The 27186-nt window shown below is 51.3% G+C and overlaps 2 protein-coding genes across 5 annotated transcripts in view; one reads left to right on the forward strand and one right to left on the reverse strand.

Annotated features, from left to right (window-relative positions):
• Window positions 1-957: 957 nt before the first annotated feature.
• Window positions 958-17944, reverse strand: RIBC2 (RIB43A domain with coiled-coils 2). Of its 2 annotated transcripts, XM_032345945.1 has the most exons (7): window positions 17639-17944; window positions 16723-16804; window positions 13485-13829; window positions 9803-9921; window positions 8674-8901; window positions 4171-4337; window positions 958-3275 (listed from the first exon to the last, which is right to left on the reverse strand). In XM_032345945.1, exons 1-7 carry the CDS (start codon window positions 17750-17752, stop codon window positions 3197-3199), a joined length of 1134 nt encoding a protein of 377 aa, XP_032201836.1. In that variant the 5' UTR covers window positions 17753-17944; the 3' UTR covers window positions 958-3196. The 2 variants fall into 2 exon arrangements, with proteins under 2 accessions (XP_032201836.1, XP_032201837.1); XM_032345946.1 differs by lacking the exons at window positions 16723-16804; window positions 17639-17944 and adding an exon at window positions 16318-16475.
• Window positions 17945-17975: 31 nt separating this feature from the next.
• SMC1B (structural maintenance of chromosomes 1B) overlaps window positions 17976-27186 on the forward strand; it is a 76149-nt gene continuing 66938 nt past the window's right edge. Inside the window, exon 1 of one of the 3 annotated variants that reach the window (XM_032345933.1) lies at window positions 17976-18180. In XM_032345933.1, coding sequence (XP_032201824.1) covers window positions 18072-18180 — 109 coding nt within the window. In that variant the 5' untranslated portion in view covers window positions 17976-18071. The remainder of the gene's footprint in view (window positions 18181-27186) is intronic. The other 2 variants (XR_004286555.1, XM_032345932.1) reach the window with 2 other exon arrangements.

A 27186-nucleotide genomic window follows, 5' to 3' on the forward strand; every position in this document is an offset into this window, starting at 1 on the left:
GAGAGGGAGAATCCTCAAGCAGAGTCCCCAATCATTGAAGAGCCTGACATGGGGCTTGATCTCAGGACCCTGAGATCATGACCTGAGTCGAAACTGAGAGTCAGATGTTCAACTGACTGAGCCACCCAGGTGCCCCTTAATGTGTCTTTTGAAAGTGGCATGTAAGTGGAATTTTTAAAGCTGGTCTAAGGAATCAGTAAGGAGGCAAGTACAGCAAAATATTAACTGAAGAATCTAGGTAGGAGTACATGCATCTATACGGTACAATTCTTTCTGTTTGAAGATTTTCATAGTAAAATGTTGAGATAAAATGAAAGAAAACAAACCCACCCTTTCTGGAGAGAGAGAGAGAGAGAGAGTGTGTGTGTGTGTGTGTGTGTGTGTGTGTACCTGGGAACCACAGGGATGTGTTGTGCTTCTGATCACCAGCAGAGGGCGTGCACGTGCCCAGTTTCCAAGCCAGCCCTTCCTCTTGGAACATTCCTTATAATGATGCAAAATTCAGAGTTAGAGCATGTCTCTCCACTCTGGGCCCGGGGGTTCCAGGCATATAAATGCATTATTGATGGCGGCAGCGGCCTCCGAACACTATCTCCCTTCGGCCTGTGGCCACCAGCCCATGTGGCCCCCACCCTGCCATCCTTTGCCAGGATCTACTTTACCTGCCTGTGTCCCACTGCATCTCCTGCCGGCTGCACGGTCTCCCCTCTGTCATCAGTGCCCTCCTCCTCAGTGTCCTCCTAGTGGCGTGGCTTGCTCTGCCTGGCCACCAATGTCCTTAATGGGGTTGTCCTGGGAGGTAATGGGACCAGGTGCCCACTGCATTCTGCCTGTTATGGGTTGAATTGTGCCCCCCAGAATGACATGTTGGAGTCCTGACATCCAGTACCTCAGACGTATGCAGATGTAATTAGTTAGGATAGGGTCACTGGAGAGGGCCCTAATCCAGTATGGCCGGTTTCCTTATAAAAGGGGAATTTGGACAAAGGCTCGTCCGGAGAGAGTCATGTAGAGACAAAGGCAGAGGTCCACGAACAAGCCAAGGAACACTAAAAGTCGCCAGTGAATGCCGGGAAGCTGCAGAGCCTTCCGGGGGAACCAGCCCTGCCAGCACCTTGGTCTCTGGCGTCCAGACTGTGACCAAGCACATGTCGGCTGCTTAAGCCGCCAGTCTGCGGTGCTTTGGTATGGCAGCCCCAGGAAAGGAACACAGGCCAGCCTGCGCCCCCAGAGCGGGGGGACCGTCACGTCAATCACTCGGGAGTACTCGCTCCATTCGGGTGGCCAGCCGCGGAGGCGACGGGCCTCCATTTGGATGGATGGGGAGGTCTCCTCCCCCTGCGGGGGGAGCACAGTCAGCGCGGGTCTGGTGGAACTGCCCCGCTGCCTAACGGGGACGTCCGAGGGGCGAGCTGAGCCCGCAGACCTGTCATTCCTTTGCCTGCCGATCTCGGCTCCACGGACTTGTGAACAAGCCATCCCCACGAGCCGCTCGTGCGATGCGGCGTCCATTAGGGCCAATAAATGGACTTGCGTGTTCCCCGCTCCCTGGCCTAAGATGGCATCTCGTATTTCCGCGGTAGCACCTGCAGCAGCCCCGCCTCCCCCGAGGGGTGGCAGCATGATCAGGCTATCTCTGGGCTTGAACTTCGTCCCCATGGGGCCATTCGCTCAAATGCTTTGCCACTCTGGAAGCCCATGTGAGCCTGGATTGGCCGGGAGATGGTGACTCGTGTCTTCGAAGTCAGCCGCCTTCTGGCGGCCCCGCCAGCTGCTGGAGCCCTCGGAAGCACGCCCCCTAGATGCGGCTACTCGGTGGCCCACAGCGCCTCAGCAGCTCTCCTGGTTCAAGTCCACGGGATTCAAGTCCATGCCTCACCCCTTGCGCCCCACCCCCCAGTCTGTCTGCAAGCTGCACTCCACAAATAACGTGGCTGTGCGCGTGCCCGGCTAGAGGATGCTGCCCTGGGGACCCAGCCAATGCTCAGGCTCGGTGCCCAACCACCGCTGTAGGGCTTGGAGACCGGGCAGGACAAGTCGCCTTTAGGTAAGGGGGTGAGCAAAGCAGGAGCTGCCATGGGCGTTCGTCGCTCTGTCTCGGTTAATGGTGAAGTGTCACCGGTCCTGTGCATATGCCCCTCTCCCCCCAAGAAACCTACATGGAGAAGGAAGAAAAACTCGGTAGGATCCTCTCGTGCTGGGCCTGGGAGCTAGAGACCCCATTATGGCTAGACACAGTTCCCTGCCCAGTATACAAGGCCTCCCTTCACCTCCCCTCTGGCAAGTTCCAAGTCACCCTTCAAGTCTGGGGCAGGTGGCTGGTTGTCCCCCCCACAACTCTTCTTCCACTCTACACCATTCTAGAAGCTCTGCCTGGTCACAGGGTTAGCCAGCTCAGTGTCTCAGCCTCCTGTGTGGCTGGACTAGGTTACATGACCAGTTTCTGGCCTACAAGGGTGAATGGAGGTGAGATGTCCCCTTTCTGCGGCTCCTCCTCGAGGCCGAGGAGCATGCACGGCTCCTCTGCTCCCCTCTTCTCCTCCGCGCCAGGCCAGTGACAGGGTGCTGGGGCCCAGAGCAGCGTCTCTGGACCATGCGATGGGAGATGGCAGAGCAGCTCGGCTTGGACGTCTCCGGGAGCAGGAGGTAAATGGCTTTGCTGAAGCCACTCTTGCTTTGGGCCCTGCTACCAGAGCCAGGAGAGCGAGATGTTTGAGAGCCGGACTCCTGGGGCTCAACCCCAGGCCGGTTGCTGCCCGTAGCATGACCTTGGGCAAGTCACTTAACGTGTCTGTGTCTCAGGCTCCTCTCCGGGGGCAGATGAGTCATAAAAATACCCACCGCTGGCTGCCGTCAGGGTCAGATCGTTCTAAATGCCTTGCACATAGTGAGCGCTTGTGTTAACCTTTACAGCAGCTGGACCCGGGGGCTCAGGCAGACACGAGCCCCTCAGACACCACTCTTTCTGGGATGCTCCTTTGCAGGGCCACGTCTGCTCCATCCGTGCGCCCACAGCACCCACCGCCACTCCAGGAACTAACGCTCCTCGTGCGCGTACAAGGGAGAGGGCTTCCATGTGTGTTTGTCCGCGGGACAAAAGTGAGAGGGACTTCTGAAACATGGAGTGGATTTCTTCATTTAATAAACATGACTCTTCACAGCTACTACATCTTAGGCATAAACAGTGTCTCTCCCATTACCGACTTCTTGTATTAAATTGCGTGAAATAATCTTTAGTGGGTTGATTTGTACAGACTTCCTCCATATATTTTTTCCTGATAATAAAACAAGGAGAAAAAACAATCAGCAAATGCCTGGTTTCCTAAATATTCTACTTTTTGAATATATATATATATATATAATTTGTTCATCCCATCTGACCCCCCTCAGATCATCTCTAGTGCTCCTTTGGGGCCCCCAGTAGCTGTGACTGGCCAACAGTGGATCCACCGGGAAACAGACGCCTGATTGCCGAACGTACCAGTGGGTCTCTGCCAAGTTCAAGCCCAAAGCTTGATGAACAAGACAGATAAGTAAATAATGTGTTTCTTAACAAGTTCACCTATGGATCCGCATTTGGCATTTTCTGTAGGCGGAGCTCGGAACGCCTCTTGGGGACTATCAGTGTGACAGAGAGACTCCATGTTGCCCTTGGCAGCCTGGGAGCCCCCCCCCCATGCACTGGGCAGCTGCCACCGACCTCCCACCATGTCTGAGCCACATAGCCTCCTGGGAAAAGCCTTCTGACTCCCCCAGGCCCACCCAGTGCCCTCCGCTGGGGCTCCCAGTGCCCTCTGTGTTCTCCATCACCAGCCCCCACGTCTGAGCCGCTGGGGGTCACTAGTGTCTCCGTGAGCACCTCCCAGGGTGGGTCACCTGGTCATGTGGGGACCAGTGGTTTCTAAGCACTTAATTTCTGGCCTGTGGTTCTCCCCTTCCTGTTTGAATTCTATACCAGGACTCCTCGCTGCCCAAGCCGCTGTTGCTAGGGGCCTCCCGGGGTATCCACAGCCCCGGCCCTGGGCCTCTGGGTGGGAAAGAGTCGGGGCAGGTGGACCCGCACAGCCGGCCCGACCCTCCCCACGACTCAGCCGGATCTCCGCTCCGACGCCGCACCTGCTCCCCCGACCCCAGCCTCCCCTCCCCCGGCCCCTTCGCCCCGGCCCTCACTGCACGCGCTGCTCCTTGGCCAGGCTGAGGTTGCTGCAGTCCAGAGCCCTGCGCAGGTCGCGCCGTTGGCGCTGCTGCTGGCGCTCCGAGAGCAGAGCGGCGCGCGCCATCTGTACCCTCCGGCGGTCCCAGTCCATGTCCCGCTGCTGCTCTTCCTCCTGAAGCCTCTGGAGGGGGAGAGGTGACTCACCACCACCCGTCCCCAGACCCAGAAGAGATCGAGGGGATCACCTAGGAGACTCTTGGCCTCTCACTTTACAGCTGGGGAAACTGAGGCTGGGGGGGCAGGTGGGTGAGCAACATCGCGCAGGAAATCAGAGCAGACCGCCCCCACCTGCCATCACTGCAGGTGGCCCAGTGGCTTCCCACACTTGGAAGGTGTCAGGCGGCCCTCTGAGGCCTGCAGGGCCAGCAGAGACGGTCCCGACAGCAGCTGCCAGGACAGGGCTCTGAACACGGGGCCTCCCAGCCGCGACACTACTAGTGGGACGTGCTTTCGAGCACTGGGATCACCTGGTCACTTCTGGAACACGGCAAAGGGACCGCCCCACCCGACAATGGTCTCATGATCTTAGGGGTGAATTTCTGCATCTCAGCTCACTCCCCATGGCCTTCCAGATCCCCTACAAAAACCACTGAGCCTTAGGAGGGGAGACCGGAATAATGCAGAGCGAAGGGGTCACTCCCCGAACCCTGAGTAGTATTATCAGCTGTCCTGAGCGAAAAAAAAGCAAAAGCAAGTGGGGGAGGGGTCTGGGGACGAGCACGTGTCCTCCTGTCCACAGGTTTTAGGGCAGGGCTCCCAGCCACCCAGTGAACAGGGCTGGAGTGTCCAGTGGCCCCGCAGTCCGGGGTCCGCAAGCCACCAGGCACAGATAGGCTGGCAGAGGCCCCGGTCCCCCACCCAGGGACTGAGCCGAGGCTGACGCCTGTTTTGTCACCTACGAGACGAGTCATCTGACCTGTCTATACCTCTGTTCTCCTTCCTGCAAAATGAGGCTGCTCGCAGTTGCCCTGAGGCACAACACAAGATGCTTTCGGGAAGAGCACAGGAGGCCACGGGGACGTGCTCGCCTCGGACGTGCTCGCCTCGGACTCGGAGACAGGCAACCTAACCACCCTGTGCTTGATCTCAGTTTTCCAGACCGGCTCCCTCCGTGGAAGAGGGGACGGGCCGGGCGGGGGAAGAGGCCCCGGGGAGGGGCTACAAGGTGCGGGACGGGGAGTATTCCTGAGTGGTGAGACCTACTGTAGGCATTTCCCCCTTTGTGTTTCTGTCTTAATTTCCTACAAAATTGAAAATCAGACAAAAATGCTGCTCTCGGGACAGATGGTCGACCTTCCCTGCCAGACAGCCGGGCGGAATCACAGGAGTGAAGGACAGAGCAGGGCCTGGCGAGGGGGACCGATACTCCCGCATCCGATGCCCACCTCGGGGCTCTTCCCACGTTGGGCTGCTCCCCTGCCTCAGCCTGGCTGCCCCCACTCCTGCTCCCACGTCCCCGCCGCCTCTCCCACGCACTTGACCTTCTGGGCCTGGAGGAGAGCAGGCAGGGGAGCCGTCCCACCTGCTCCTCATTCCCTGAGCCAGGTTGCTGTCCCTCCCTCTGTACTCGCCTGACATGACACCTGTCACCCCACCACAGGCAGGTGCTGCCCTGCCCACCCCGCAGGCGGGAGAACTTGCCTTTCCCTGGCTTCTCAGCCATTCCCCCTCCTGAAGACCGGGCGCTGACCCATCTGTCGTCACCCTGGGCAGAGCCTACCATTGACCCTCGGACTTCAACGGGCATCGGAACCCCTGGGGGGCTTTCTCAGCCACACACTCTGGCCCCTGCTCCAGGAGGTCTGGGGTGGGGCCTGAGTATCTGCATTTCTCCTAAGTTCCCAGGCCATGCTGATGCTGCTGGTCCAGAGACCCCACTCTGAGGACTTCTGCCCCCCCCCGTCATTACCAAGAATGCCAGCCTCCCTACTGTCCCCACCTCCAAGTGTCCTGACCCCCAGCACTCTGGCCTGCCTCTTCTGCCCTCTCTCTGGTTCCCTGATTGCAACAGTCATTCCAGTCATTCCGCCCATCACCCCACACCAGGCCCTCCCACCCATGGACCACACACTTTCCACTGTCCTGGCGCTCTTTGTGTCATGTCCCTCCTTGCTCAGCCCAGTGTCCATGGCTGACATCCCCTGGCAGACGCCCTCAGTGCCCTTGAAACTCTCGCTTAGTCAGACTTGGCAGGCAGGCCCTGAGCTTGGTCCCCTTACAGCCGGCCGTGGCCAGGAACAGCACTGACTGCACTCACTGGGGATACTTCAAGTTCATGACCTCCAGCCTCCAGGGGGCCCCTGGCTCTGCCTGGCCATTCTGCCCTCTTACCATAGGCCGTTCCTTTCCGGCTTTCCTAAAGGACCGTTAGCACTTGGTTCTCTGTCCTCAAGTCCCCAAATGGACCCCCTCAGCCTCCACTGCTGACCCCCCTTTCTATTCCACAGGAAAGAGGGGCTCCACAAGCCACCCTGCCCCCACAGTCAAGGATGCTTGGCCTGGACTCCCACCCGCCCCAGGCCTCAACTAGTGCTCCCACAGCCCTGTGCTCCTGCCACCCAGGACACAGGTTCCTACAAGTTCCTGCCAGCATCAATTCCCCTCTCTCTACTGCGTCGTCCTCATGGAGTGACAAGTATGTTGTTATTTCTATAATCTGAAAAACCAAACAACTTTCTCTTGACCCCGTGTCCCCACCAACTACCACCCCCTTTCCCTGCACCCTTGAGGGCAAAACACTCGGCAAGTGTCTGCACCTGTGGTCTCCGCTTCCTTCCTGCCTGTGACCTGCGCTCACACACACCCCTCCTCCAAGGATGCTCCAGACGGAGGCTGCAGGCACTGGCGCCCGGGGATGGCATTCAGCCACAGCAGCCTAGTGGCAGCGTCTGACCCAGGGGCTCCCCTTGCTGGGCTCCTCCTTCCTCTCTGACTTCCCCTCCTCCAGCCCCTTCACTCTTCATAAACCATGGTAGGGGTGTGGCCTGTCCCATGACTCCTTAGATCCCTTCTCTCTGTCTTCACTCACTCCCTGCGTGACCTTAGCCGGGTTCACTACCTTAAGTGCTGTCTGTGTGGCCACATCTCTATGCCTTTGCCAGCTGGGACCTTGCTCTGAACTCCAGCTGCTGGCTTTTCTTGGAGGTTGTGGCAGACAGTAGTACTTGCCTCCCTGTAACCATTTTTCTTCCCTCCTTAGTAAAACAACTGCCAGCACCTTACTGCCTAGAATAAACTCCACCTTTCCTGGTCTTCTTTACAATTTGGGGCAACCCTGTGACTAAGCGTTATTTAAGGGAATTTGAGTGGAAGTGTCCTGTGAAATTTTGAGAAGTGTCCTTAGAGTGTTCTTCCTTACTCCTTCTTCCTGCTAGATGGGATATGCATGTGATGGCTGGAGCTCAAGCAGCCATATTGTACTAGGAAGTGGGAGTCAGTTGCCAAGGATGGCAAAACATTAGTCAGTGACCATGGGGCTGCCACAGCAGCCCTGGACTATCTTCCTAAGGATTTGTTCTACATGCAAGAGATAAGTTCTATTTTATTTAAGATGCTGTTAGGGTTTTCTGCCATGATCAGGCACAGAATCCTAACAGATACAGATAACCTAATCATTGCACATATAACATATCCAAAGTTGCACCTGGGACTTGGGACTTGGACTCCACCTGCCACCCTGCTCCTCCCATCATGATCCTATCTCAGTAAATGCCAATTCCATCCTTCTCACCGGCTCAGGCCTTCTGAGTAATCCTTCCTCCTCTGGGTCTCAAATGCCACACCCAACCCTTCAGCCAATCCTGTTCGCTCCACTTTCAGAATAAATCCAGAATCCAGAATCCAACCATTTCTCAGCACCCTTGCTGCCAGTGCCCGGCCCCCGCCAGCACCATCACCTTGACCACTGCAACATCCTCCCCAATGATCTCTCTCCCACCCCAACCCCGCCCTTCCTCAACATTGCTGCGGGAGAGAGCCTGCTAAGTGTAAGTCAGAGCATGTCACTCCTCTGCTCAAAACCCTCCAGGGCTTCCCATCACCGTCCCAGAGAAAGCCAAGTCTTCCCTGTGGACTGCCAAGGCCTTGACCTTGCACCACCCAGGCCGCCTCCTGCACCTGTCCTCACTCCACTCCAGCCACCCGGCTCCTCGCTCTTCCCTGAACAGGTCAAGCTGGTCCTGCCTCAAGGCCTTTGCCCCTGGATCTCGCCCTGCCTGGTGGTCCCTCCCCCGACATTCGCATCCTCCGTTCCCTTGGCCCAGCCCTACTTCCCAAGCACATCGCCATGTGCGGGGTTATTTGGCTGTCGTCTCCCCCCGCCCACCCAGAACATAGACTCCTCAAAGGGTTCTTCGAGGGACAAGTAGAGCAGCAGCTACGACTAGATGCTGGAGGGAGGCAGCAGGGGGCCCAGGGCTATGTCTGCAGGCTCTGTCAGAAGGGGAGGGGGCGCACACCAGCTTCTCCTGGACTTGCTGCTTCTGGACCAGGCGGATCTGCTCCAGCTGCTCCTGAGTCATGCCCTTCCAGCGGTCGGGGACCACGCGGTGCGGCCCAAAGGAGCTGGCTGCCTGCTGCGGGTTCTCCGAGAGCAGGTCTCCACGCAGCAAGTTGGAGATCTCAGCCAGGTTGTCTTCTTGTTCCTGTTTCTTCTCTCGGATTTTCCTTTCCAGTGACTCGGTGGCCTGCACAGAGGAAGACAATAAGGAAGATGCCTTGAGTGACCCCGTGGGGATTGAGGTACAGGAGGGCACATCTCCCTGCAAGCCCGATGGAAGAAGAGATTGCTAAAGTGCACGTGGGACAGGCGGGGGCGGACACTCCTCAAGCATGGATGCAGGGGGGCCCTCGGACCCCAGAAGCCTGGATGCCAGTGGGCGCATAGTCTAGGCTGAGGGACTCCCCACCTGTTGGTTGTGAGTGTGAGAATCGCAGGTGTTTGCACTGATTTGCCAAAGCAGGGAGCTGCCTCCCGGGTTAGGCTGCCATCTCCCATTGTCTTGGCTTCACTCACCTCGGGGCAGGGCTCTGTGCCCCTCCCAGTGGCCGGTCACCCAGACAGAGTGATTCACAACAGTGGTGCCTTTTTTTTTTTTTTAATATTTATTTATTTATTTTAGAGAGCGTGTGCACAGGCATAAGCAGGAAGCAGAGGGAGAGAGAATTTCAAGCAGGCTCCCCACTGAGCAGGGAACCCCATGTGGAGCTTGATTCCAGGACCCTGAGGTCATGACCTGAGCCAACACCAAAAACTGGACACTCAATCGATCGAGCTACCAGGCTCCCCCAGACTGAATTTTGGAAAGTGTTTCCCCACTCACCCCAGCACGAGTTGGCCCACCCTGACCTGACAGAGTTGGGTGTCATCGTTACCCCCGCCATAGATGACAAGACTGAGACTTGGGGGGCTCTTCCCAGGCAGCAGACAAAAGACTGGTCTTGTCCGTGCACAGCTGGGCTCCGGGCCCTGCCCCTGAGGCTGACACCACAACACCCGTCTAACAGAGGCTCACCCTCACCTCCCGGAGGGAAACTCCCCAGGGGGCTCTGGGCGTGTCCTCAGCCGCGTCGGAGCCTGGGACGTACCTGGCTCTTGTTGAATTCTTTCACGGCTGTGCAAACTGCCTTTCTGGTGGCGCTTTCCAGATTCTGCAAATGCTTGGCTGTTTCATCAAACTGCAGCCTTGTCTTCAAGCAGAGACCCTCTGCAAAGGAAGCAAAATGCGGCCAAACCTTGCTGCGCAGCCCGGCTCCTTCCCAGGCGTGCAGAGCAGAGCGCCTCTTCTCCTGCGGTTATGCACAGAGCAGGGGATTCAGGTCAAGCTCTTGGGTGCAGGCACGGGGTGTTAGCGTTCCTACTGGGGATCCCTGATGTCCATCACCCTCACAATGGGCAAGGGAGCTCTGCCCGGGGCACCCAAAGGGGCTCCCCAGAGGAGGGGTGTCGGAGGTGGGGGCGATAGCCATGCAATCACAGTAGGACTAAAGATGTAGTGTCAGACAGGAGCCGGCTGCCATCCCCGCCCAGACGCTTTCTAGCTCGGTGAACCTGAACTGTGACCCGGCCTTTCTGAGCCTCCAGCCCTCTTCGGGAAGGCGGGACAACTCCTACACTGCACGCTGGTTACATCTTTTTAAGAAGTCGCTGATCACAAGTTTCTTCACACGGTGTTGGTGGCCCGTGGTGTCATTATCTCCAAAAACAAAGACCAAACTCTAGTGGCGAGTTAGTGGCCTCAGCTCCCCTTGAGCTTCGGCTGCCCCACGTGCCGGTTTATGTGCTCGGCTGGCCCAGGAGCACACACGGACTGTGCGCTTTGCTGGGCACGTAGTGCCCAGTGGTGGGTGAGACGTCCAGGGCTCTTCCCGCCTTCTCGGAACTTACTGTCAGGAGACGAGCAAGGTCATAAACAAGTGAACCCCGAAATATACCTATGAAAGCACATTGCAGGGAGGGAAAGGGCGGAGAGCAGGTGCAAAGGGTCGGATGGGATTTGCCAGGATCCAGAAGGGAAAGGAAGTCGAGAGGCCGGAATGGAGCGAGCGGGGTAGGGGCCATCAGGTGACGCGGGGTGGGGGTGGGGGGTGCTGAGCAGGAGCCCAGCACGCAGGGCCGCATAGGCTACAGAGGATTTTGAGTGTTGTTCCATAAGCAATGGGAAGCCACCGGAGGGCTTTAAGCTGGGATGGAGGGAGTGGCGGTGACGTTGCCCAACGTGACATTGTTTAGCAAGTAGCACTCGGACTACTATGTCGAGACTAGACTGGGAAGGACAAGAAAGGAAATGCAGGACAATTAGAGAGCCCTTGGCGTGGTCCCTCCAGGTGAAAAAAGGCGGTGGCTTGGGTCACCGTGGTGACAGCGGGGTTGGGAGAAACGGACAATTCCAGATACACCCCAGGGGTAGAAGCTGAGGGCGGCCTGGAGACAGGGGTGCTTCAAGGACGACTCCCAGGTTTGTGGCTTGACTAGGACAGAGTTGTCATCCACTGAGGGGAGGAGAGTGGGGGAGGACCAGAGCCAGAGAGAAATTAGGGTTACTTTCCAGAATGTTCTGAGGTGCCTGGGGCGATGTCCAGGGGTCAGTTCAAGGGGCAAGACCAAGGCTGAGACATAAGCTCTCAGTCAGAGATGGAAAAGTGGGGCACCTGGGAAGTGGGTGAGTTTTTTGAAAGGCCTACAAATGCATGTTTCAATAGGCATCTATGTGCCAAGAACTAGAGAGAGCAGTGAATTAAACAGACAAATCTCCTGCCTTCGCTGAGTTGGGGATGGGATCCTGGGAGGGTCGACAAATACGTAACCGCGTAGTAGGTCAGTAATGACTGCTGTGGAGACATGGATACAAGAGTGTGGCAATGGGGGAAGGTAGAGGGTTGACATTTAAAATGGTGGTCAGGGAGACTTCTCTGAGAAGATGACATTTCGGCAAAGACCTGAAGAAGGATATGGGGCAGAATATGCAGGTATATAGGGAAATGTTTCCAGGCGGATGAAACAGTTGGTACAAAGGCCTTGAGGCAGAAATGAACCTGACGCACTTAACATTCGAAGTGGGGCAGCCAGCGCGGCAAGGGTGGGGTAAGCGAAAGGCAGTGTGTTGGGGGTTCAGTCCAGACGGAAAACTTTATTGGTCCTTAAAATGAATCTGGCTTTTATTCTGAGTGAAATGAGAAGCTATTGGAAGGTTTTGAGCCAAAGATCTAGCTTAATTTTTAGCAGGGCCATTCTGTTCGCTGGCTTGAGGAGAGATTACAGAGGGACACGGGCAGAAGCAGGGAGACCTCTTAGAGGCTACTGATGTTGATAGCTTGGTCCAGAATGGTCCTCGAGGGGGTGGAGGGAGCTAGTTGCCATATGAGATGATTTGCTGCTGGAGGTGGGTGCGACATTTGAGAGAAAGGAAAGAATCAAGATGCCTTGGGGTTGGGCCCTGACCAGCTAGAACCATGAAGTTCCCATCGACAGAGGTGGACGGTCAGCTTTGGGGGGGCAGGTGAGCACGTCTTGTACTGACATCGATAAGTTTATCAGACACCCGAGAGCAGACAGCTGCTGGGCGGTGACTAGATGTATGTGTCTGGATTCCGGGAAGAGTCCAGGCTGGAGATGCGAATTTGGCGAATGATGGCCTATGGTGGGATTTAAACCCATAGGACGAGCTACAGTCACCAAGGGGATGAGAGTGGTTGGGAGAGGAGAGGTGCAGAGGGCCCCGGTGAGCAACGGCATGGGAGGTTTGGAAGGAGAGAAACCAGCCAAGGGCCTGGGGAGGAGCGCAGGGCGGAGGGTGTGTCCTGGAAGCCAGTGGGAAGGGAGTGTTCCCAGGAGGAGGAAGCGGTCGGGATGGCACGGGCTGCGGATGGGGAGGTCTGAAATCCCAGCTGGGGTGGGGCAGCATGGAGGTCCCGGTGACAGTTCGGGAGAGGCCAGGCAGGTTTGGGACAGGGCGAGGGCAGAAGTGTGGTGGGGGTGGGCCATCTGGGGAGACGTCGCTCCTGGAGAGCAGAGCAGGAAGAGAAGTGGGGGAGGCTGGGAGGAGGGCGAGCTGCCCAGGAAGCCTGCAGGGAAACCACCAGCCAGGCAAGGTGGGGGCCTCGCTCCCTGTCACAGCTACTGTTCAGTCTTCACCAAAGCACTTCTTTGTCCTGTCCCCTCGCTGGCACATGCATGAGAGCAGTGACACTCTCCTCTGGGTTGCCGCATCTTCCTGGCATGAGAAGTCGCCGGAGATCAGAAGCTGCTGGGAGCCACGCGCAGAGACTCTGGTAAAGCAGAAACCACCGGAGTGCTGGCAGGATGTCCTGGACTTACAGTGCCCTCCAGGAGAGAGGCTGTTTCTGGCCTTGGAGGCTCTTCCAGAGAGGCTCTCTGGGCCTGGAGGTTCTGGGGAGGGCACGCGATAACGGCGTCCTTGGCTGCACCGCTCAGACCCTGTAGGGAGTCTAGCGCAGCCCTTAACATCCCCAGCAGCATCGGCGTCTTCCCAGCAGACTATAAGCACGCCGAGGGTAGGGCGCGTGGCACTCCGAGTTAGGGGGCACCCCAGCGCCCAGCTGGAGCCCGGGCTCAGGGTCCAAGGTCAGAGCCGCTCTCCTACATGACTGACATACGACCGAAGACATTTAAGTCCTGGAACGCCGGCTGACACTGGTCAACACAGCACACTGGTAGGACTTAAGAGACAAAACGAAGCTGGGGAAAGGACCAGGGGGCTGGGCTGCTGAAGACCGTTTTCAGAGCAATGTTTCCTCCTCGCTGCATTACCTGCACTTCTGTGCTGGGCGCGGGCATCCTCCCACTCCCTCTGCTGCTGCAAGGACCATTCTCGGTTTTGTTCCTCCTGGAATTTCTTCCTCTCGCGGAAGTTTAAATCCTCTCCCATGAATCTCTGCATTCCTGACACCGTATTCCGGATATCGTTATCTGACTGCCTAGCTGGAAGGTCTTTCCTAAGGGCCAGGGGGTCTGATAGGTCAAATTCACGGCGCATTTCTGGCCTCTGGAAGTGCTGCTGGAACTCACTGATGGCTTTACAGAGGCTTTTCTTATCCCTCCTTTCCCGGCCTTCTAATATGCATGTGATTTTGTCATTGTGCCTCATTTCAGCAGCTAGAAGAAATAGAACATATCCGTAAAATTAAGGTTTGGAGGGAAAAAAATTTGAATCTGCTTTAAAAAATAATTTTTGGTGATTCTAAAAGTAATATAAGCCTCTGAAAAGGTAACACAAGCATCAAAGAATTAGTATTCTGAATATATAAAGAATACCTACAAATCAGTTTAAAAAACCAAGTAAGGACACCTGGGTGGCATAGCTGTTTAAGCAACCGACTCTTGATTTGGGCTCAGGTCATGACTGATCACGTCAGGAGTTAGGATCTGTTCTTCATGAGAACCCTATTTAAGATTCTCCCCCTCCTTTGGCCCCTCCCCCTCCACGCCTGCACACACACTCTCTCTCTCAAAACAAACAAACAAACAAACAAAAACACCAAAAATCAAAGTAAAAAGTGGGCCAAGAATAGGATCAGGCAAATCACTATAAAGAAACCCAAATGATCACTATGCTTCTGAAAAGATGGCTGGCCTTACAAGATGGGAACCATCTGATAAATTGGCAAAATATTTAAAATGCAAATAATAGCATATATTAGTAAGGACATTAGTAAGGATAGTAAGGAGACAAGAGTTCTCATTCACTGCTTGGGAGAGTGCAACTTGGTACACTTACAACTTTGGAAAGCAAGTTGTCGATATCTCGTAAAACTGAAAACACGCACACACAATGACAGTTCCACTCCTAGGTATCTCTCGCCTATGTGTACTAGGGACACAATACATGCCTGGTCATTGCAGCATTGTTTGGAAAAAGTCTAAATCAGCCATGAGTAAGGGAATGAATAAAGAAATAGTGGCTAATTCATATAATAAAATACCAAAGATAATTAAAATGAACATTCTACATGCAGATCACAGATTAATTTTTTTTAATTTTTTAAAGATTTTATGTATTTGTCAGAGAGAGAGAGAGAGAGAGAGAGCACAAGCAGGGGGAGCAGCAGGCAGAGGGAGAAGCAGGCTCCCCATCGAGCAAGGAGACTAACTCAGGGCTCGATCCCAGAACCTGGGAATCATGACCTGAGCTATAGGCAGATGCTTAATTGACAGAGTCACCCAGGTGTCCCTATTTTTATTATTTTTTTAAGATTTTATTTATTTGAGAGAGGGAGAGACAGATTGTGCAAGTGAGGGGAAGAGGCAGAGGGAGAGGAAGAGAAGATACACTGCGGAGCCAGGAGCCCGACGACAGGGGCTGATCTCAGGAACCTGAGATCTTGATCTGAGCCAAAATCAAGGGTTGGGCACTGAACTGACTGAGACACCCAGGCATCCCATGACTGATTAATTTTAAAAATATGTTGAATAAAAAAAAAATCCAAGGGATCCATTCAATGTATTTGTGTAAGATTTAGGTGAAATTTTAAAAACACCCACAAAAAATTTTATGTTGTCATGAATATGTACATAAATAGTACAATATTATAAGAAACATGCATAGAAATGATGTACCTGTCTGAGGAAGGAGGAAGAGGGAAGATGAGGTGGGGGAGAGCTCTATCTATCTATCTATCTATAGCTATACCTACACACATGTAGGGCTTATATATATTTATGTATACATTTAAACATTTATACATTTTATATATAATTATAGCATTTATTTATCTATAGCTATACATACACAAACATACATATATAGCATTTAATTCTCAAAAAGAATTTTTTTTTAAGATTTTATTTATTTATTTGACAGAGAGAGAGAGACCACAAGTAGGCAGAGAGGCAGGCAGAGAGAGAGAGGAGGAAGCAGACTCCCCACCGAGCAGAGTGCCCCATGTGGGGCTCGATCCCAGGACTCTGAGATCATGACCTGAGCCAAAGGCAGAGGCTCAACTCACTGAGCCACCGAGGCGCACTAGAAAATAATTCTTAAAAATAAGATATCTAAAGCCAGTTTGGCAAAATATTAACATCTAATCTGGTAGGGGGTATGTATGTGCCTGTCCTATTGTTCCTGTAAGTTTGAGTTATTTTTAAACATAACACACAAAAAAGTGAACTGTTCAGAAACTAGAGAAGAAAATAAACCTCACTCATATTCTATCACTCCAACATCACCACTGCTTACATTTTGGTATACTTTCCTTCTGTCTTTTTCTAAGCTTATTTTTAAAAATATGTTCTCACATTTAGTTGATAGCCCATGGTATATACAATTTTGCATCCTGCTTTTTTTCTTTTTAAAAAATCCTTATGGGGGCACCTGGGTGGCTCAGTCAGTTGAGTGTCTCTTGATTTGGGCTCAGGTCATGATCTCATGGTCATGAGATCGAGCCCCATGTTGGGCTCCACAATGTGTGCGGAGTCTGCTTGAGATTCTCTCCCTCTGCCCCTCCCCCTGCCCTTGCTCTTACTCCCTGTCAAATAAGTGAAGAAATATTTTTTAAAAAATAAAAAATCCTTATGGTACTTAAAAAAAAATAAGCTGGTATTGTTGCACCCGATGTGGGAAATGAATTCTATTTGAAATTTTTACCTCTGCTAGCACGCTCTCATATCCAGCTCTGAGTAGATGCAGGGGTGTGAGCTAAGAGGGTGTGCATGTCATTTAGTGCAAGCAGCTGTCCTCAGGAGAAGGCCTAGAAGTTTTGTGCAGAGAATGGTGTGTGTTTAGGGTTTTTCATATCCAGTTTTTAAAGAAAACCAATAAAAATGTACATTTACCCTCGAAATATATTTCCTACACTCACATAGATTGCCTTTTGAGAGAGAGAGAGAGAGAGAGAGAGAATCAGCACATTAATTGAGCACAGGCAACTGTGAAGTTGTAAGAGGAGGAGGAGGTGTGAAAATGACAAGTTTTACATATTTGAAGACACAAGGACTGGATGCTAGAGGTACACAGCCCTAACCTGCTGGGCAGGCTTCAGGAAATGCTCACCAAAAGTTTCATGTCTAGCTTTTTCAGTTGCTTCTTTTATTTTCTGGTCACGAACCTGAAGATCCCAGGCTTCTGTGTCTCCCTGGCAAGGGAAACAAGGGGAGACGAGCTACAGATCATTTTAGTCCGACGATGACCATCCTACTTACCCCTTTACAGCCTTGTTCCACTGTTAACTGGTCGTCTTAGGTACACATCAGGTCTTTTCATACCTGGATGCCTTTGCTTGCAGCTGGATCTTCAGCCTGTCCCCAGAGCTCCTTTCTCCCCTTGTCCTAGTCAACAGATACCTTCAGAATACAGCTTAGCCAACACCTCCTCCGGGAAGCCCTCTCTGACTTCCTCTCCCAGGCCCAGTCCGTGCTCCCCTGACACCCTGCGCGCCCCTCCCTCCCGGCACTGCATAGCCGCGCACAGTCATGCGACAGTGCCTGCCTCTCCTCTCCCCCGTGGGCCACGAACTCTGCAAGAGCAGGCAGGGACTGCCCTAATCCCCATTGCCTGGGACCAGCTTAGGCCTGCCACAAAGCAGGAAGGCCACTGGCGTTTGTCCGATGGATGGACTGGAAGGAGCCCCGACGACGGAGAAAATCTGGCTCAGAGCAAGGAGACCCGCGCGCCCCGGCCTCTGCGGAGCCGCCCCGGCCTCTGCGGAGCCGCCCCGGCGGGCAAGCCCCTCCCTGCTGCAGGGCTCCGGGCGCCTCTCGGGCCCGGGAGAGCGAGCGGCATCGGGTCTGCGAAGGCCTTCCCCGCCCTCGGCGGTCGGCACCCCGAGCCCGTCTTCCCCAGCACCGGCGGCGCGGCTCGCGGCTGCGCCCGGATCTGCGGCCCCGGGGCGCGGGTTCGCCTCCGCAGTCCCGCCGCCCGCCTCCCTCGTCCCCGCCCCGCGCGCGCCGCCCCGGCCCGGGGCCCTCACCCCGATGATCCTGCTCCTGGCGTCGAAGATCCGCTTCTGCCGGCACAGCTCGTTGTGCCTCCTCCTGCCCAGAGCCAAGGCCTGCTCCAGGTCCCTGGGCTGCGCCAGCGCCATGACTGGAAGCGGCGAAAGCCTCTCAGGGATTTTAAGGCGCGCGAGATGAAAAAGGGACACAAATAAAACTAGCGGTGGCCTAAGCGAGGCTGGGGCGGCGGCGAGGCGCGCGGGCCTGCTCAGCTCTGCGTGCGGCTTCCGCTACCTCGCGGGGCGCGCGGGCCGGTTTCCTGGGAGACGCAAACAACCCGGTTGCTTAGGAACGGCGCGGTGCCCGCTGGGCGCTCGCCCTCCTCTCGCGAGACTCCGCGAAGCCCTTCCCGCGCTTTTCCGGCCGGCGGCGTGTGCGGAAGCCGCTTGAGGCGCGGAGGGCGCAGCCATGGGCCGCCTGGAGGTGCTGCTCGTGGAGAACTTTAAGTCGTGGCGGGGCCGCCAGGTCATCGGCCCTTTCAGGAGGTTCACCTGCATCATCGGCCCCAACGGCTCCGGTAACTGGGACCCTGAACGCGTCGGCCCGCCCCGCCCGTCCAGGCCCCATTTTGCCCAAGGGGACGTGAGGGTGACGTCGCGTGTGGGACTCGGGCCGATGCTGCCCACGGGCCTCGGCCAGCCTCACCCCTTCACCCGTCCTCCGCCGCCGGACCGAGGCCCTCCCCCTCCTCGGGACCCCGACCTTGACCCTCTGCCCTCGCCGCCCGGGCCCCGCCTCGGCCCCCGCCCCCCGGGCCCACTCTCGCCTGGACCACAGACCCCTACTCTCTCCGTCGCTTGGACCCAGCCTTCTCTCTCCAGCCCTCGGCCCTCCGCAGCCCGCACCCCGGAACCCGACCCTCCCCCTCTAGCCCCGACTCCAGCCTCTGCCTCGGCCGCCAGCTGCCCGTCCTCGGCCGCCGCCGCCCCCGCCCCCGGCCCCGGCCCCGGCCCCAGTCCCCCTCCGCCGGACCCTCACCCTCAGCCACCCGGCCCTCCCTCGCCCGCAGGTGCCTGCCCTCACACTCTGCCCAGCTCCCAGAAGCCCACCTTTGCCCACTGACCCTCGACCTTTCCCCCACCCCCGCGCCAGCCCTCCGGGGCCCAGACCGAGACCCCGACCCTCGCCCTCCAGCGCCCGGTGTTCGCCCCCAGGTGCCTGCCCTCGCCCTCTGCCCCCCGGCCCTCACCTTCAGCTGCCCGGCCCTTCGCCGCCAGGTGCCTACCCATGCCTTCTGCCCGACCCCCGGCCTTCTGGCACCTGGACCCTGGCCCTCGCCCTCCAACCCCCGTACTCAGCCCTCCCCCGGCAGGTGCCCACCCTTGCCCTGTGCGGCTGGGCCCCGACCCTCCTCCACACCCAGCCCCAGGTCTGCCCAGGACCCTCCTCTCCTTTGCCCTGGCTCCCCGCGCTTTGCCGGTTTCTCCTCCCGCGCCGAGCCCTAGACCCCTCTCATCGGGGGCACGGATGTCCTTATAAAGCAGACCCAGGATTCCGAACCCAGTGACATTAGACCGCTTGTTTCCCCCTGGCTTCTTACGCGGCACCAGGCAAAGCGCAAGCCACAAAGAACACGATGGGGCAGGAGGTAGGAAGTGACCCTGCGCGTCCTGAAGCCAGTCTGCGAGTCCCCAGTTGAGATAAGGCCCCAGTGAGGGTCAGCGCGGGCGCTTCCGGCTCAGGGTGTGCAGGCAGGGAGGGATCTCTGTTCCGTCGGAAGATCAGCCGGCAGAGCCTTCCCCGCGGTCTCTCTGGAGTGGTCAGACACAGAGGGGCCGGTGTCCCTCTTTGTAAAGGGATTTCATCAGTCTTGGGCCTTTGCGGACCTCCTGTTCCTGCTCGCCATCGGTTCTGTGTGTGTCATGAGCTGGGGCAGGTCTAGGTGACATGCGGTCTCTGCGGGATGCCCTTACTGGCTACCTCATTGCTTGACACAGGCCCACTTGACAGCAGGGACTCCGTCTTGCCTGCTGCACCTCTCGTCTCCTCCAAAGATTCAGTGAGAGAGAGCTAAAGGAAGTAATTGGTTTTAATGAGCCTGAACGACTGACTGGATTCAAGGACACGTCTGCACAGGAATATTGTAATAATAACAGCATTCGTGGAGCTTGTACCAAACTCCTGGCACCCCTGTTTCAGTGCTTATAGGGACTATGAGCCCACATTACTGTTTAGGAAACTGAACTTCAGAGGGTCCAGGTGACTCTCCACAGTCACCCAGGAAGGGCAGAGCCTGCACTTGAGTTCAGGCCAGGCCAGGCTCCCTACTGCGTTGCGGTGAGAATCCACAGACGTAGTGACCTCAGCAGCAGAGGGCCTAAAATGAGAGTTACTGTGAGATTTTTCCCAACTCACATCTTTTGCGGCTCTCTCAGGCCAGATTTCCTTGATTCTGTTATCAAAAAGACTTTGAAAAGATAAAGGTAAGAATACAGGAGTATTTATAATAATCTCCACTCATTTCTCACGTTAGTAGGCCCCACCATCAGTAGATTCTCACCTTTGAACTGGTGGTTATGTGAAGGGTTGCTCTGTTACATCGTGTTCTTCCAACAGTGTGATATTTGAATGAGTATTTGAGTAAAGTCTTATACTGGAGTCAGCCTAAATTATTTGCTCACTGCTGTTTAAGATCCAGATAAAGTGGTGTTTTGAACTTATTTAAACTAGTGCCAAACATAAGTTTCAATCTTCTTTTCTTAATTCAACAGTACATATCGTTATTAACAATATATCTTAAGATTATCTTGAAAATGCCTTTACAACTTATCCCACATGCCCTGGAAGCTCCATTCCCCTCCTGAGAGTCACTGGTAGCCCAGAGACTTTGCTTAGAACCATATAAAGCCAGTCATGGATTATTTCAACATTACCTTTAATATCTACCCACAACAAAAATTTCTGGTTTACTTATTGCTGAATTTTGCATGGGCTATTCACATTCTCCTACACGATGGCCAAAACTCAGTATAATGCTAATTCAGGACTAATTTAATATATTCATTTGAATATTTGTCAATAAATCATCTTTTTAAAAATCTTACAGAATTACTGGCACATTTAGGTAGATAATATTAAACCAATCGATAATTTTCTGTTATACCCATTTTCTCTTAAACTTTAATTTAGCTAGTTGTGGTCATTCTTTTTGTAGTAATTTCCTATTGCTAGCACCTGTTAAAATTTGATATGTTCTCACTTGTTTTTAGTAAATCTAATGTTGGGGTTTTTTGTGGGTAGTGGAAAAATTTCATCTTTAATCCTAACCTTGATGTTTTTCCACTTAAATTTAACAAATTGTTTTTGTGTATATGTAGTATTAGAAGCAGAAGAAAGATATATACAGTGAGACAGCTTCTGTTCCCAAGACATTGGGAGTATAAGAAAATGACACACTTGTTGAAATAGAAGGCCCGAGAACACTGTTTATGGAACTTGAAGCAAGGAAAATATTAGATCTGATATAGGGAGGTATGGACAGAAAGAGGTAAGGATAAGAAAAAATATTCTAGAGGAATTAGCATTTGAGCTTGCCCAAAGAATAAAGAGTACTTTTCTAGGGATTTGTGAGTCTATTGTGGGACAGTTATAGCCCAAATTGTCAAGAATGTAGTACACGTGTGTAGAGCAGCAGTGATGTGTAGTGTTGGAATCCTACTTAAGTCCTGGCCAGAATGATGTATTTAGCTTTAGGGAAAAGGTAGTAGACTTTGGGGCAGGGACTGCTGAGCAGGGAAGTTCCACAAGTGTGCCTGAGCCTAAGACAATCCTCTCCTCTTGTGATTTATACCCTGCCCTCTCCTCGGTTCTTTGCTTCTGTGATTTTCTCTCTCTTTTGGACTGTATCTTCCTCCCTTATTGGATAATTTTCATTGGCAATGATACATGCCTTATTAACACTCTCATGACATAGAGGATAGCTAGCTATATGAAAAGAAAATATAGTACGATGTTAATTGTAGAATTTAGTGGTAAACGTATGGATGTTTACAGTGAAATTCTTTCAACTTTCTTGTATGTTTGGAAGTTTTATAATGAAATGTTTGGGGGAAAGCCTTGAACTTCACTGTCTCTTTAGGCTGTTGCCCCATTTTATCAGTACAGGGAAACTCTCTGAACCATCCTCGGTGCTCTTGATTCAGTTTTCAGTCCCAAGCTCCACTGAAATGACACTTATCTAGGTCACCGTTGACTACATCTTGTAAGAGTCAGTAGCCAGTCTCCTTCCTCATCCTGTTTGACTTATCAGTGTTGTTTCATTCGTGTAAAAATAATGGCATGCCTACTAAGTCCCATACACTGTTCTCATCAGTGAACAGACAAAACTCCCTTCCCATGTAGAACTTGCATTCAAGTGCAGAGAGACAGACAACAAAATATGAGAAGTGTATAGAATGTTAATGTCAAGTATTAAGTAGAAAAATAGAGGGGAATCAGAAATGCTGGGGTTGTTTTTAAAGAAGTTGGTCAAAGAAGGTCTTGCTGTCTTGGTGGCATGGCAGGTCACATTTCCTCTCTCCCTTGAGCCTCTGCGCTTCTGACTTTGTATACCAAGTAGGTTTTCTCGTGTGTCACTGGCAAGCCCTCAGTTATTGGCGGCTTCTCCCCTAGGTTTCTTAAGCACTGGAGTCCTCCCACCCCCTGGAAATACGTCCTCTCTCTGTGTATACCTTACGTTCTTTGCCCAGTTCCATAGCTTCAAACACCATCCTTACACTGCTTTCAAAATTATATGCCTAGGCTATAATATTCAGCTTTTTTTTTTTTTTTTTTTACTATTTATAGTAGACATGTGAAATACTAAATCAGGGGTGTCTGGCTGGCTCAGTAGAGTTCAAGTCCTACATTGAGCATAGAGATTACTTAAAAACAAAATCTTTAAAAAATACTATAATAAGAGTAGCAAATTTCCTCTCCCCTACTTCCTCCAGACAAACTTGTTCCTTCTGAGGTCTTACCTTCTCAGTAAGGGGCACCATTTACTCACTCAGACCAGATACCCAGAGTAATTCTTTATTCCTCCTCCTACACCCCACTTCCCTTGTCTAACCTTCTATAAATCCTAATAACTCCACCTCTGAAATGCATCCTAAATCCAGTTGTTTCTTGCCACATTTCACTGCTGTTACCCAGCCAAAGCTGCTAGAACTCTCATTTGGACTATTTCTGTAACTTCCTAACATGCCCCTCTGCTTTCTTTCTTGTCTCTCTGCAATTCATTCTCACAGCAGAGTGAGCAGTTTTAAAAAACAGGCTAAAAAAGTAAATCTATAAATCCAAGCACTGCCCAACTTAAAACTCTCCAATGGCTTTCCTCCACACTTGGAATAAAGTCCAGTATTTCTGGGATACCTGAGTGGCTTGGTGGGTTAAGCCTCTGCCTTCGGCTCGGGTCATGATCTCAAGGGCCTGGGATCGAGCCCTGCATCAAGCTCTCTGCTCAGCGGGGAGCATGCTCCCCCCCCCCCCCCCCGCCTACTTGTGATATTTCTCTCTCTGTCAAATAAATAAAATCTTTTTTAAAAATAATAAAATCCAGTATTTCTTACCATGATCCACAAAGCCTTTATGATCTGGCTCCTGTGTATTTCTCTTCTCTAATAGTCTCTTCCCCCATATTTACTGTGCTCCAGTCAGAAGTGCTTTTCTTTTCCCCCTTCCTTACATAGACCAATCTTATTTCCATTTCAGGGTCTTAGCATTTGCTGTTCCTTGGACTTTAGAATGCTTTGCTCCCAGAGTTCCAAGTTCTATATGGCTACCACCTAAATGAATTCTCTTTCATCCTTGTAAGTTCTCCCTGTCACACCTAGTCTGGGCCAATTCTACCACCTTAATCTTGTCCTCTTACCGCTTCCCACTTCTTTCACTGTTTCAGGCTCTTATCATTTCTTCCTTGGATTAATATAAGTAATCCTTTAGCTGAGCTCCCAAACTTTCTTGTCTTACCCTACTTTAATCCATGTGCCACATTGTTACCTCAATAATCTTCATCTGTTCCCATGAGAAAGAAGATCCATTTTATTTCTTGATAGATAAAGAAAAGGCATTTGAAAAAATTCAATACCTAAAAGGTTGATAGGCTCAAATGAAACATTTTTGGTTAGACTCCATCATAGGTGGTGATGTTGTGTACTTCACATTGTATTACATCACAATACCTATTTGTTTTACCACCAGTGCTAAAATTGACCCCTGGAATAGGGTAGTGACAGTGATTACTCTATTGTACAATTAGTTTTTCCCTTCTAACTAGTTAGTGTTCTAGGGTTATTAGTGTTAATTTGACATTAGAAAAATGTTCCGTATCCACCAATTACCCAAATTTTTTTGTTTTTAATTATAATTCCAGTATAGTTAACACAGTGTTATATTAGTTTCATGAGTACAGTATATCGGTTCTATTATGGTCCGTAATCAAAGGAGCGAGACTGATACAAAGCGAAGGTCAAGCAAAGCTTTATTTCGCGCCAAGCATCGAGAATCAAACTGACTGGTCAGGGCCGTCTCTTGCAAAGAGGTGACCCCTCCCAGCCTCACAGACTCACTTTTATAGAGGTAGTTTAGCCAGGCTATACACAGGTGGCCAATGAGATTGCAATACACAGAGAAAACTGCACAGTCATGTTAGGCCACACACGGGGGGCCAATTGAATTACAATTCACCCTAGTAGATATATGTGTGCCCCACTGATTGGTTGTCTCCACCTGGCCTGACCCGCCCTTGTATCTGGGCTTTGCAAGTAGGTTCCTCTGGGAGGGGCAGGGTCAATCTAAGTTTACTGCATGAACAACAACAACAAAAAAAAATGGCTCCCTCTGATTAAGTAGGCCCTTACAGATTCAACAGTTCTATACGTTACTTACTCAGTGTTCATCATGTTACGTGTACTCTTCAATCCCCATCACCTATTTCCTCCCCACCCCCGCCACATCTTCCCTCTGGTAATCATTAGTTTGTTCTTAAGAATCTTTTTCTTTTTCTTTTTCACTTTTTGAACTGTTTCTTGGTTTGCCTCTTTTCCCCCTTTATTTCTTAAATTCCACATGAGTGAAATCATGGTATTTGTCTTTCTCTGATTGACTGATTTTGCTTAGCATTATACTCTCTAGTTCCACCCATGTTGTTGCAAATGGTAGGATTGCATCCTTTTTTTATGACTAATACCCCACTGTATATACATACCCCATCTTTTTTATCAGTTCATCAGTTCATGGACACTGGGGCTGCTTCCATATCTTGGCTATTATAAATAACATTACTATAAAACATTGAGGTGCCTGTATCCTTTTGAATTAGTGTTTTTGTATTCTTTAGGTGAATACTCAGTAGTCTGATTATTGGATCACAGGATAGTTCTATTTTTAACTTTTTGAGGAACCTCCATACTGTTTTCCACAGTGGCTGCACCAGTTTACATTCCCACAAATGGTGCTCGAGGGTTCCTTTTTCTCTACATCCTCACCAACACTGTTATTTCTTGTGTTTTTTATCTTAGCCTTTGCAGCATGTGTGAGGTGATAGCTAATTATAGTTTGATTTGCATTTCCCCAATGATGAGTGATGTGGAGCATCTTTTCATGTGTCTTTTGGCCATCTGTGTGTCTTTGGAAAAATATCTGTCCATGTTGTTTGCCCATTTTTTAGTTGGATTATTTGTTTTTGGGGTGTTGAATTGTATAACTTCATTATGTATTTTAGATACTAACCCTTTATTGCATATGTCATTACAAATATCTTCTATTTGGCAAGTTGTCTTTTAGTTTTGTTGATTATTTTCTTTGCCGTCCAGAAACTTTTTATTTTGATGTAGTCCCTATGGTTTATTTTTGCTCTCATTTCCCTTGCTTCAGGGAACCTATCTAGTAAAATATTGTTGCAGCCAATGTCAAAATTACTGGATTTGCTACCCAGATGTTTTTAATGCCATTTAATAATCCTGACTGAATTGGTATTTTATTAAGGTTTGCAAAATTGCGTTTATAATATGTCATGCTTTTTCTACATTCACTGAGTGGTAGTCCCCTGTTTTAAGAAAAGTTTTTTTTTCATTGACTGGGATTATTAGAAACCTAAAATACAGTTCACATTGGAAAAACATAATACATGCTGTCTTATTTTTTTTTAAGATTTTATTTATTTACTTGAGAGAGAGCAAGAAAAGAGGGCAGTTGTCAGGGTGAGGGGGCGGGGCAACTGGGGCTCTATCCCAGGACCCGAGCTGAAGGCAGTTGCTTAATCAACTGAGCCACACAGGCATCCCAAATGCTTGTCCTTTTTAATTAGTATTTTCATAAATGAAAGTTAATAGTATAAATGGTGAAAATGAGTTTATCTCTTTTTTTGTTACTATTGTTATGGACCCATAGATTTTCATTGATATGGTGTGTTTTAATCCACCAAAATCATTACTCGTTTTTTTATTTTAAGATTTTATTTATTTATTTGAGGGAAAGAGAGAGAGAGAAAGCATAAGTAGGCTAGAGGGGCAGAGGGAGAAGGAGAAGCAGACTCCCCACTGAGCAGAGAACCCTATGCAGTGCTTGATACCAGGATCCTGGGATCATGACCTGAGCCAAAGGCAGACGCCCAACTGACTGAGCCACCCAGGTACCCCATAAACCATTATTGTTTTTGATGCTCAAGCCCTGTTGTATCTTTAGTCAGTAGGAACTCTTTCAAGCTTCCTCCTGTGTCCTTTGGTCATGACCTCATTAATATTTGAAATCTTCCTTACTTTCTGACATAAGATGCTCCAGTTCCCAGGCTATTCTTCAATTTTCCCAGCCTCAGACTTGGAAATAGCCAGTGCTCTGATTATTTCTGGTTTCTTTTTGAAGGAAAGTTACTAAAGACCATGATCTGAGAACAAGAGATACTCAGTGCTTTTGATCAGTGCGTTTGGGTAAGAGTGGGTCTAGGCCATTTCAGTGGCTGGAGCTACATGAGGCACTTGTTCAGACTTGTTCTTTTGTTTATAGAAGCTTTATTGAGATATAATTTACATACTATCAAGTTTGTCCTCTTTAAGTGAACAATTCAGTAATGTTCATTGTATTCACAGGGTTGTATAACTGTCATCGCTAATTCCAAAACATTTTCATCACCCCAAAGAGAAACCTTGTACCCATTAGCATTCCTCTCCATTATCTCCTTTCTATCCAGCCCCTGGCAACCACTAATCCACTTTCTGTCTCTGTGGATTTTCCTATTCTGGACACTTTATGTAAATGGAACCATGTAATATGGGGCCTTTTGTGTCTGGCTTCTTTCACTTAACCTAAGAGGTTCCTCTGTGTTATAGTATGTATTAGTCCTTAATTCCTATTTATTGCTGAATAATACTTCATTGCAAGGTGTACCGCATTGTATTCATTCACCAGTTGAAGGACTTTTGGGTTGTTGCCATTTTATGGTTGTTTTGAATAATGCTGCTCTCAACATTTGTGTACAAGTCTTTGTGTGGACGTGTTTTCATATCTCTTGGATGTATACCTAGGAGTGGAGTTGCTGAGTCTTGTG

This window comes from Mustela erminea, chromosome 6 (assembly GCF_009829155.1).
Source record: "Mustela erminea isolate mMusErm1 chromosome 6, mMusErm1.Pri, whole genome shotgun sequence".
In the NCBI taxonomy this organism is placed as follows: Eukaryota; Metazoa; Chordata; class Mammalia; order Carnivora; family Mustelidae; genus Mustela; species Mustela erminea.

What these genes read in the sequence shown, in the direction of transcription:
- RIBC2 (XM_032345945.1), bottom strand. Translation starts at nt 17,752, where the DNA reads ATGGCGCTGGCGCAGCCCAGGGACCTGGAGCAGGCCTTGGCTCTGGGC. An exon ending in CGCCCAGCACAGAAGTGCAG is followed by an intron (nt 9,922 to 13,484) that starts GTAATGCAGCGA and finishes CTTCCTTTGCAG; the next exon opens with AGGGTCTCTGCTTGAAGACA. An exon ending in AAGAATTCAACAAGAGCCAG is followed by an intron (nt 8,902 to 9,802) that starts GTACGTCCCAGG and finishes TCCTCTGTGCAG; the next exon opens with GCCACCGAGTCACTGGAAAG.